Source organism: Cherax quadricarinatus, chromosome 4 (assembly GCF_038502225.1).
Source record: "Cherax quadricarinatus isolate ZL_2023a chromosome 4, ASM3850222v1, whole genome shotgun sequence".
In the NCBI taxonomy this organism is placed as follows: Eukaryota; Metazoa; Arthropoda; class Malacostraca; order Decapoda; family Parastacidae; genus Cherax; species Cherax quadricarinatus.
Genome location: NC_091295.1, coordinates 48370226 through 48382386, shown reverse-complemented (window position 1 = coordinate 48382386; position 12161 = coordinate 48370226). Strand labels below are relative to the sequence as shown.

At 37.3% G+C, this 12161-nt stretch overlaps 1 protein-coding gene across 1 annotated transcript in view; it reads left to right on the top strand.

The window, feature by feature from the left end:
- IRSp53 (Insulin receptor substrate 53 kDa) overlaps positions 1–6351 on the top strand; it is a 188073-nt gene extending 181722 nt beyond the window's left edge. The window contains exons 13-14 of the mRNA XM_070096465.1: positions 1379–1884; positions 2055–6351. Coding sequence (XP_069952566.1) covers positions 1379–1884; positions 2055–3354 — 1806 coding nt within the window. The 3' untranslated portion in view covers positions 3355–6351. The remainder of the gene's footprint in view (positions 1–1378; positions 1885–2054) is intronic.
- Positions 6352–12161: the final 5810 nt, after the last annotated feature.

Below are 12161 nucleotides of genomic sequence, written 5' to 3'. Positions count from 1 at the left end.
ATGGAAAGGAATTAACAGTGCAGTGTTATATTATAGTAGAATACTTACAATCAAATATCAAATGATATTTTTACAGATAATTAAATTAACAATATTATTTCATTATTATCATCTGTTACAGGAAGACAATGTGGCAGTTTATAATTTTAAAATCTAGATGATTTTTTATATTTCTGGGAAAGCACTAAGCCTGTATGGATCACACAGCATGTGAGGAATGAGAGGTAATCAGGTTCAATCCAAAGGTGAAGATATCACCAACTCTTTGGATCAATAGCCCTTTTTTCAGTGCACCTACATTTGCAGCTTAGCAGGCAGATTATGTTAAACCATCACATTGGTTTCAAAAATACAGATTATTGTTTATGGGAATTAGGTATTGACAGGGCAAAATGGAATTGATCTTGCAACACTTCAACATTACTTGACTGATCAACTGGATTTGACGATAATGTCTGAGCACCAAGACAATGGTTACTTTTCCAGTGGAAAGCTCTTCTTTTCAGTAATAAGAGGTTCTGGGATAAAAATTGAGTAGAGTGGAAATCATAATGTGGCTACATGACGACAACTCTAGTTTATGCTCTCTTATACTTTTTTCCTTTTTTTTTTTTTGTGGATGCAGTTCATGGTATTTCAGTTCAATCTTAATAACAAATGTCCCTCAAGATAGGTACAAATGGAGTGAGTTTTATTATTACCTGGAGGGTGTTTTGAGGATCGACACCCCTGTGGCCTGGTCCACGACCAGGCCCTGCAGCATAATAAGCTTACAAATGGACAGTATTTTGGCATACTGTAAATACACACAAGATATGTGACCACCGTAGCTTCATCATGCATAAGATTAGTGTAAAGTTAACAGAAATGAAAGAATTATGGCATTTACTTCTTAGCTTCCATCTATTGACCATGTGCCTAGTACTGGTCTCCCCCCTTTTTTTTTTACCTGATGTGTTTTTTCAGGCCAAACTTGAACTGTAGGACAGTCTTGACTGTGAGATCTTTGAGAAATCTTTTTACTCTCGAGAAGAATCTCACATTGTCTATCCTTCATTACAATTATACGATCTGAAGCCACAGTCAGGGTGTACCAGGAGAGAAAATAAAACTACCACCACAAAAATTGTACCCAGTACCTGTTCCCGTACACCAAACCCACTGTCAGCAACTGTCTAAGTATTCTCAGAAACCTAACCATGCCCTACAAGGAGTCTCAAAGCCTTGTACTATATTTGAATGCACTTAATTACTGTATTATCACATGCAAATTTCAGCTTAAATCTGCATATTTATGTTCTTTTATTGTTCTTGCTTTAAAAGTATTAATGTTATGTTAAACAGAACCTGCAATCTAATATAATAATTTTTTTTTCAGTTCCGAGCCCCTAGTCCCACCGCCGCCTCCAATGCCAGTACCTCCACTTCTTCCGCGGCCCTTTCAGTGTCACAACCCTCCATTACTTCTTCCGCCTCTTCCAAATCATCACATGTAGCATCATCTCATGAGACATTGAGAACCTCCACTACAATCTCCTCCAGTGTCAACACAGTTCTTTACAACCATGCATTTATGGAACCTCTCCCACCTAGAGTTGCAGCCCCATCTCTCAAGAAGTCCCCTAGCCAGCCCCAGTCCCATTCTAGGCCAGGCTCAAATTCCTTCACTAGTAACACACTCACTCCTGGCTCCTCCATGACCTTGAGTCGTTCCTTCACAACTGCTGCCGTATCTTCCCACCTCTCTACACGATTCCAGAAGAGAGGAAGTGGAAATTCTTCTTCATTCCACTCGAGTGATGATAGCGGATTTAGCAATGAAAGTGGCAGTTTGCGACCTCCAGTCAACCCCGATGCTGACTATTCTGATGATGATCTTAATGGGTAAGGTCTTAAAGGCTATTCATTGTTAGTTTGCTTGCCACATTCATCATATAAATGTTTTGTTGTAAATTTGTTGCAAATGTACTTGTCCTGCTTATGCTTTTGTTTGCATTATTTGTCTACTTCTTCTGTTTTCCTTTGCTTTCACTGTCATTCCTTTGCTCCACCAGAGTTGCCTCACATTCCATGAATAGTCTCAGCTCGCGGTGGTTGAGCTCTGCTTCAACTGTGCCCTACATCTCAGAGCCTGTATCTCTTCCATGTCTTCAGAACTCTGAGTCATTCAGTTCCTGCGAGCCACTATCCCTTCAACACATTCCACCTCTCCAGGAATCAACAGTGACGCTCCCAACACCCAGCCGCAGACATAAGACCTTGAAATGCAAACATCATCGAGATTTTTCTCTCCCCTCTTTGTCCATTGACCATTTTGTCACTATGGCTCGTAGAAAATCCAACAAGGCAACTCCCAATTCTCCCTGTGCCCAGAAGATTGCTGCTCAACGAGAACGTGGAAAAGAGCAAGGTAAAAGAAAGAGAACTTTACACCGAAGTTCATCTTTACTCTGCCTTGGGATGGACAGATGCACAGGAATCCTAGATGATCTCCAGAGTGCTGACTATGAGGATGTTTGGTCCAAAGATTGGAGACACTCATCACTCATAGACCTACATATAAATATACCAGATCCTCCACCTTTCGAGGCTCCTTCACCACCAATTCCTGCTCCCAATCAATCATCTGATTATTCAGTTCGACCTCCTATGCCTATCCCACAAGATGAGCAACAGTCACCTAGATCATCTACTCACACTATCACAAGTGACACATCTCCACAGAACTCATCATCTGGAAACAGTACACTGACAGGCAGTGACGAGGAAAATGAAGGAGAAATTTATATGGTAATAAGTGATCATCGTCAAGAATTACGAAAAACCATCACTCGAGCTCGGTCTAGAAAACAGGTGTCCCGCTCTCTTACATGGGCATCTCCAGCTCATCGTTCCATTTCCTCCCCTCCTAAACTCCCACCATCTGTTGTCACTAAATCTTCAAAGAGCACATTTTCAGAAAAAAGCAATTGGTCTAGAAGCCAATCAGAACAGTCTTCTCAACAGAGTAGTCATAAATATAAATCTTCACAATCCAGTTATTCCACTCACCAATCGGATACCACTGTAACACCTTCACCTCCACTTCCTCCCAAGAAAAGGTCATCACGCCCTCAGTATCCACTTCCAGATGATCTTCCTTGTCAAGACCAGCCTCAACCACGGTACCAGTGCTCTAGTTCCTGGAAGTATGTTGGGGATCTCAACATCCTAAACTACAGTGACTTTATGAATCGTCGCTTGAAATGCCCTGAGGGTGTCTCACGCCTGGATCAAGTCTCCTTCACCACTGGAAACTTATGTGGACCCTGGTATGACCTCTGGGAAGATGACCCCTCAGTGGCCGACGTCTAATTTGTACAAATCAGTGTTCAGTTTGTTAAGAAATGACAGTCAATACACCAAGTTATTCTTCCAGATGTGAAATATATTTAAGGGATTTTAAATCTATAAGAACTACCCATTTCAAATTATTATGTTAGCCAAAATGTGTCTGTTTACCACTTACATTTCTGTCATGCATGTGTCTATAATTAAGTCTTTTGTAACTTGGTTGGCTGTTCTTTAATGCATTCCATAGCAGAAGAAGCATTGTTTTTTGTCAGTGTTTCCAGACAATTTTTCAGAGGTGCCAAATCTCACATTTACTTGATAAATATTTCAGTTTTGGACCTTTGATTACAACAAATGTATTTTTAAATAATTTTTTCATATATATATAGTATTGTAGTTTCACATGTACTAATAAATTACAACTGTGTTTGCTGCAGTAGCTAAATCTTTCTTTCTAAATGTTCATATTCATTTGCAATCCCAGATCAAATTGAGAGTAAATTTGTTATAAGAATCTAAGCAAACAGACTGCTGTAGAAGAATGGTAAAGACTCCAATTTTACCTGATTTTCCATACACCTTTCGCATAATATATTGTTTCACTGTCATGAGTTAAGAGGACAGTTGTACTGTCACACTATGTCAAAGTGAAATTACCTGGATTCGGTACCTCTATTCAGTGCTTTAGCTTAGAAAACATACATCCTCATTTGCTGTGCTGCTTTGCTTCTCTTAAGTATTTATTTGTTGTTGAGTTTTCAGTGTCAGCTATGCTATCCTCTTCCTGTTTTAGATGCTATTCAAAATGCCTTACAAAATCATTCTTTGGAGCCAAGCAAGAGACACTGTTAAATTTGTTTAGTTCTCCATGAAAAAGGTAATTTGCTGTGGTATATAAAAGGTTGTCAAAACTAAGCACTAAACCACAATGGTCATAAAAATGGTTGTCAAGGCTTGTTAGGTTATCTATAGCATGTTATTTTAGCTTATAACAACTTTTCCAATCAGAGTTTGTTTAATTATATTTTTTTATACTTTTATTGTAAAAGCTGTTGTCTGAAACATATTCTAAAAGAACCTGGCCTATATTACTGTATGTATTTCATAAAGTACTCTTGTATTTAACAAAACTATTTTTATCCCAGATATTTATGTTTATTCTGCGCAAAGTTACAATTCAAATGCAGTATATATAGCTTCTCCTCACTTAGTGACATACTCGTTTACCAATGACTCGGACTTACGACCAGTATGCATACCTAAATAATGTATATTATAGCTGATTTCCTCTATTCTGTTTATTACAATATACAGTATAAATATTTAAAAATATACTAAAAATGTTGTAAAGAGTGAAAAGAAGGTGACATTAAAACAATATCAAAGATGGCTGACACAAACTCACTACCATTATAGTATGCTCCTTGCTTAGCGACAAATTCATTTACCGACGTAGTCTTAGGAACTGAACTCCATCATTAAGTGAGGAGAGGCTGTACTATATGTATACTGAAAGATGTGTATTTTCTAGTGGGTCACCTTACCTCAGTGAGAGATAGTTAATGTGTTAAAGTAAGACTCTGAGAGGTGTCTAGTTTTAGCTTATATGTACTGAGAAGTGTGTAGATTTAGCTTATATATACTGAGAAGTGTGTAGTTTTAGTCTGTATATACTGAGAAGCATGTAGTTTTAGTCTACATTTTATATACTGAGTTTACTTCAGTCCTTATTTTAGGGGATAAAGTATTCTTCATTTTGGTGCATGGTTGAAATGTAGACACAAACACCAAGAAGTGTATATATCTCTCAGTGTATATTTCACTGAGTTTACTTTAATTTCTACGTCGGGGATAACAGTGTCCTTTATTTTAGTGTCTACAGAGATTGTATCATGACTGACTTTACTGCAATTTATACCGAACAACCTAAGTCAAGCTCTAATATTTCCCACAGTTTTCAGTTACTCAGGTATTGTTTGAAGAGTACTCAAGATATTTTCTCATCTAATTGTGGTTACAGGGGTAGAGTCATAGCTCCTGGCCCTCCCTCTTCACTAGTCACTACTAGGTCCACTCTCTCCCTGCCCCATGAGCTTTATCATACCTCTTATAATAATAATAATATCTTTATTTCTTTAAGTACATGTACAAGGTATACAGGCCTAGTTGACATCAATGACATACTGCATTTCGGGCAAATTAAGTCAATTTTGTCCCAGGATGCGACCTACACCAGTCAACTAACATCCAGGTATCCATTTTACTGATGGGTGAACAGGGACAGCAGGTGTCTTGTGGAAACATGTCCAGTTTTCCAGCCGTACCAGGGATTAGATCCCTGGACCTCAATGTGTGAGCTGAGTGTGCTAGCGATCGAGCAAGCTATGTATAGATCCTGCCTCCACTACATCACTCTCCAGACTAGTATTCCGCTTCCTGACAACTCTGTGACAGCAGAAATACTTCTAGCATCCCTGTGACTTATCTGAGTCTTCAACTCCCAATTGTGGCCCCTTGTTGCTGTGTTCCATCTCTGAAACATCCTGTCCCTATCCACCTTGTCAATTCCTCTCCGTATTTTATATGTTGTTATCATGTCCGCCCTATCCCTCCTGTCCTCCAGTGTTGTCGGGTTAATATCTCTTTATCTTTACCTCTCTTTGTAGAGCGTGCCCCATAGCCCCAGGACTAATTTTGTTGCAAACCTTTGTACAGCTATGCTTGTTTACAGTAAGAGAGTGCCTTGAAATACTTTTACATGTGGCCATCTAGCCATGTCATAATTCTAAGGTTTTTGTATATACACGGATATCTGCTGTATAGATACTGTTTGTTTAATAATTTTCCTTTGACCTTAGTAAGCAGTCCAGAGCATATCTCTCTTAACCCTCTGACTGTTTTGGTTGTATATATACATGTACATCTTACGAGCCAATGTGTTGTGACGTATATATACTCAAAAATTCTAGTGGCTTCAAATCAAGCAGGAGAAAGCTGGTAGGCCCACATATGAGGGAATGGGTCTGTGTGGTCAGTGTGCACCATATAAAAAAAATCCTGCAGCATGCAGTGCATAATGAGAAAAAAAACTCCGACGATGTTTTTGGATTAAAACGCCGACTTTGAGATGTATTTTCATATAGTTTTTATGGTTATATTCTCGTTTTCGTAGTCACATTTAAGAGTGGAAAACATATTATAGAAATAGAGGTGATTTTGATTAGTTTTACTAAGAAAAGGATCTTGAAATGGAGCTCAAATTAGGGGAAATGTTTGATTTTTGCCGATGTTCAAGAGTAAACAAATGGTGTCATTGTCCAATAAATGTCCATCTAGCCATTCTAATATGCAGTCATGAATGGGTTGATATTATTTATACAATTATTACAATATTGCAGTAGTCTTCATCACAGTAAATCTTCTATTTTTTGTTTGAATAAAAATTCAAAATAGAAAGCAAGAGCAATATCAGAGGGGCCTGGAGACATGAATGATGAACAAAGAAAATGCTATTTTAAAGCCAGGAATGTCTGCATTGTTCATTCTGGACCTTATTTTGAAATTGGCATATTTTTTAATTTGCATGAAATTGGCCAAATTGTCAATTTCTGACCACTTTATTGAGAAGTTGAAATCAGTAAATGGGTAGTTTCTTGTACTCAATCGATAGAACAAATGGAGTTCTAAAGAAATAGTTATGAGTTTGGTTGAAAATAGGGCTCAAACTGGGTGAAATCGCCGATTTGTAAATATCGCCGAGGTTGCTAACTTCACGAGAGAGTAATTCCATCAGTTTTCCATTGTTCCAGTCGACCAAACTCATAGCTATTTCTTTAGAACTCTGTTTTTTCTATCGATTGAGTACAAGAAACTGCCCATTTACCGATTTCAACTACCTAATGACATGGTCAGAAATTTGCAATTTGGCCAATTTCACGAAAATTAAGAAAATGACAATTTCAAAATAAGGTCCAGAATGAACAATGCAGACATTCCTGGCTCTAAAATAACATTTTCTTTGTTCATCAGTCATGTCTCCAGGCCCCTCTGATATTACTCTTGCTTTCTATTTTGAATTTTTATTCAAACAAAAAATAGAAGATTTACTGTTATGCAGACTACTGCAATATTGTAATAATTGTATAAATAATGTCAACCCATTCATGACTGCATATTAGAATGGCTAGTTGGACATTTATTGGACAATGACATCATTTGTTTACTTTTGAACATCAACAAAAATCAAACATTTCCCCTACTTTGAGCTCCATTTCAAGGTTCTTTTTACAGTAAAACCAATCAAAATCACCTCTATTTCTATAATATGTTTTCCATTCTATCAATTGAGACCAAGAAAACGAGAATACAACCATAAATACTATACGAAAATAGACCACAAATTTGGCATTTTAATTTAAAAAAATGGTTGGAGTTTTTTTTTCTCATTATGCACTGCGTGCTGCAGGATTTTTTTTTATATGGTGCACACTGACCACACAGACCCATTCTCTCACATGTGGGCCTACCAGCTTTTTCCTACTTGATTTGAAGCCGCTAGAATTTATGAGTATATATACGTCAAACAAGGTACCTCATAAGACGTATATATACGACCGAAACAGTCAAAGGGTTAAAGGCAATTTTCCCAGTGACATCAGGGTATATACACTAAGAGGTAATGTATATATCTCTCAGTGAACTACTTTAATTCCTATTTTAGGGATTAAAGTATAGGTGCTCCTTGACTTACAATGGTTCAACTTTAGATGGTGCAAAAGCAATTATTTTGGAGATGAAACTGAAGGTAATTATAAATGAAGGTGGCAAGTCATTTAATTTTCAATACAGGTCGGTCATCACTAATCCGGCATCATTGGGACCTGTAGTGTGCCGGATTAGTGAGTTTGCCGGATTATAGTGTGGTTAGGTTAGAATACACTTAATTAACCTATCGATAGAGACTTTTTCTGCTACATCTTTCTCATTTTCATCACTGCTTTCTCCTCTACTGGCTTGCTGCTGTGGATTTACAACCATCTGCACAATTTCCAAGTCAGTATAATGATGAAATTTGAGTCAGTATAATGATGAAATTTGAAATTATGCTAGACAAAATTAGTGCCGGATTACTGATGGAACCGGATAACTGGTTGCCGGATTAGTGATGGTCGACCTGTACTAGTAGTATTTAGCTAGTTACAATAATTATTTGTTTATTTATTCAGAGACAGTAGTTATTTATTATACCATATTTATATTTGACTCACGATAAGTTTGACAGAATATAACCCCATTGTAAATCAAGGAGCATCTGCATTCTTGATTTGTGTGTACAGGTGATAAGGCTGGAAACCCAACCAGCCAACCATCATCCCACTGAGCACGTCGCTATTGACGTCAACAAGGTTACCGTATGAATCTTAACTAGGAAAATTCTAATAGGCTCGGCACCGAGGGTAGCCATCATGTGCATATTTACTGAGTTGTTTGTTTTGCAGTCACCAGTCAACTTGTGTTGCAGGGTTGCTGGCAGTCAGAGACAAGACCCACCCCACAAGACACCTCAGAACTGCTACAAAAAGAAAGAAAAAGTGTACAAGTAGAAAATAGTCTTATATTCCTCTCTAATCTGAGCTACACCTCAGCAAACAAGTGAAAATGTTTGATGCGAGAAATTAAGTCATGATTCCTAATTTCAAAAATGAAATAATTGCAATATTGATAGCCACAAAATATGAAAAATTCTTAATAAATGTATTTACACAAATTAAAAATGGATTGAGGAAAGGAGTTTTTCAGATGATTTTTATATTAATCAATATCATCTGTGTTGACTGATTATATTCATTACACATGAACTATAGTGTTTAGCTGCATAATATGAGTGGTATGCAGCCATTGCTGGACCTATTTGGCCAAAATTGTATACATGTATAATAGAGGGAGTGTCAAATTTTTATACTTGTACATATATATGTCTTTGTTTCATTTTTTGCTGAAATAGAAAATTACATACATATACATCATAGCTTCTGTTTTTGTACATATATTTAGGAAGACTGAATTATTTGGACCTCCTGAATTTCAAAAGGTTATGTAATTACGTATATATTAGAATTATGTATATACTGAATCACATGAGTAATATTTTGAATAAAAGAAAAAAGATAATGCATGAAGTGTATGATATCTGGTAAATTATGTTAGAATGATTACAAGTCTCAGGTCGGAATAGATCTTTATAATGTATATTTAGCAAGTAATACCTAAAACCTGAAATACTGATGAGAGTTACAAAGCTAAAAGTTGTTTAAGATGTTATTTTTCAGTTTTTCCAAATGGGATGGCTGAAGTGCATGGCCTAAGATCATGTCAAATATGGAACCCTTGAGTTTTGTGTACAGAGTTAACATATTGTACCAAGCAATATGCTTGGTACAATATGTGATTATGTGTACATATATTTACTTGTGCAAATGTATGTGTGTGTGTGGATGAAGACATGAGCTGTATATTTTTCAAAATCAAGTTGACCCTTGATATTTGCATATACAGTGGACCCCCGGTTAACGATATTTTTTCACTCCAGAAGTATGTTCAGGTGCCAGTACTGACCGAATTTGTTCCCATAAGGAATATTGTGAAGTAGATTAGTCCATTTCAGACCCCCAAACATACACGTACAAACGCACTTACATAAATACACTTACATAATTGGTCGCATTCGGAGGTGATCGTTATGCGGGGTCCACTGTACTGTGAAGGCAGTGAAACACTTAGCTAAATATTTATTATTATAATAAGAAAAGAGGTGCTAAACCTACAAGGGTCATACAGCTAAATATTTGTGGCTAAGTTGAATCATTCAGGTTTCTGAGTCATTTCTTGAAAATTTAAATTCAGGAGAATCATGTTATTTAGAACATTATTTTTACAAATAGGGCAAAAGTATATTAACTTTAGCATTTATGAGTTGCTTGGGTTTCCAAATACTGCACGTGCAAAGTATCCCTTTGTAATATTGGCTTGCTGTTGCAACAGTTGCAACAGTAGTGTGTCCAATCTAAATATGTAAGGTGAAATTGAGAGATGTGTGAATGAGCTACAGTTATCCAGGGAAATAAAGTTATTATAGCCATCAGTGTTTTATTCTGCACCAGACTGTCATAAAACATAAACACATGTATATAAGGTGTGTGTGTGTATGTGCGCACATTGCAAAGTACGTGTATATAATATACTCGTGGGGAATTGTAATGAAGGTCTTGCATTATAACCCACACACAATGTATCCAGGTGAATGATGCATCAATCCAACGCTTCCATACCCTTTCCTATATTACTAAGTGCTGTTGAGCCCTTCCTTGCTAGGTATTATCCTGAACACCACTGTAGCCCTGAGATAGAGCACTAATGGAGCAACTAGTGCTTTGCGTTCCTTTCTCTACTCAATTTCCAATTACTATAGGCCTCTTGCCTGAACGTTCATTACTCTTAACTATATTATATCATTTGTGAAGTTCCTTAGTGAATGTATCTTTCTACGAGACTCCACAGTGCTATTCAGCATGATTGAGAAGATTGCACAACACCCCAGTGCAAAAAAGTTAAAACACATTGACTCAAGACAGTCTAACAGTCTTACGAGTTGATTAATTTGGTTCAAACCCTGTCGACTATACTAGTTTTTAAGGCTGCACATAACCCATTCACCACCAAAGTATGTTTCAATCCCTAAAATAGGGATTAAGGGAGACTCTTAACACACACAGATACACCTCTCAGTGTATATATTCTGTGCTTTTGTCAAGACTGCTATTATTATTATAATAAAAAAGAAGCGCTAAGCCACAAGGGCTATACAGCGCTGCATCAAGACTGCTAGTTCATGGTGTGGGAGCCCCACATTTCACACATTTGCCCTTGGGGAAGTGCTTAACACATGGGGAGTCATGCAGCACCAAAGGAACAAGAAGCATTAACATTTAATTGAAGAAGGGGAGGATAGCTTCAATTCTCCGGATTCAGGGCATTTCACATTCCTCAAGTCACCTTCTTGAAGTATACCTGAAGGTGGTTTTGAAAGTCAATTTCCCCATGGTCCAGTCTGTGACCAGGCCTTGCAGGGGATCAGGGCCTGATCAACCAGGCTGTTACTGCTGGCTGCATGTAAACCAACATAAGAACCACAGCCTGGCTGGTCAGGAACTGACTTTAGGGGCCTGTCCAGCACCTTCTTGAAGACAGCCAGGGGTCTATTGGTAATCCCTGTTATGTATGTTGGGAGGCAGTTGAACAGTCTTGGACCCCCTGACACTTATACTGATCATAAATATTACCATCACTTAAGTATCCATTGCAGCAGTTCAATACTCATTGCTATTATTATTTTTAACTTATAGTAGGACCCCCATATCTGCAGGGAACATGTTCCAAGGACCTGCCGTAGATACCGAAACCGTGGATAGTACCTAACCCTATATATCAGTCTTATACATATCTATTATAAAGTTTAACTGATAAATTATGCACAATAAGTAGAGAATTATCACTTTTTCACTAATGGGAAGCACTTCACAGCTTCTCTTAGGCTTTGAAGAACTGCCAGCGTCTTTACTTTTGCACTCTGGGACCATTATTATGCAAAATTAAGAGGTATTTTTGGGCCACAGTAAACAATGGATAACTGAAATCATGGATACCAAATTAGTGGATATGAGGATTCTACTGTATTAGATTTATTATGTTACGGCAATTATTATTACTAATAATAAAGCACTAAAATCATATGACTTGCATGCCATTATTTACAAGGTTAATAAAAAAAA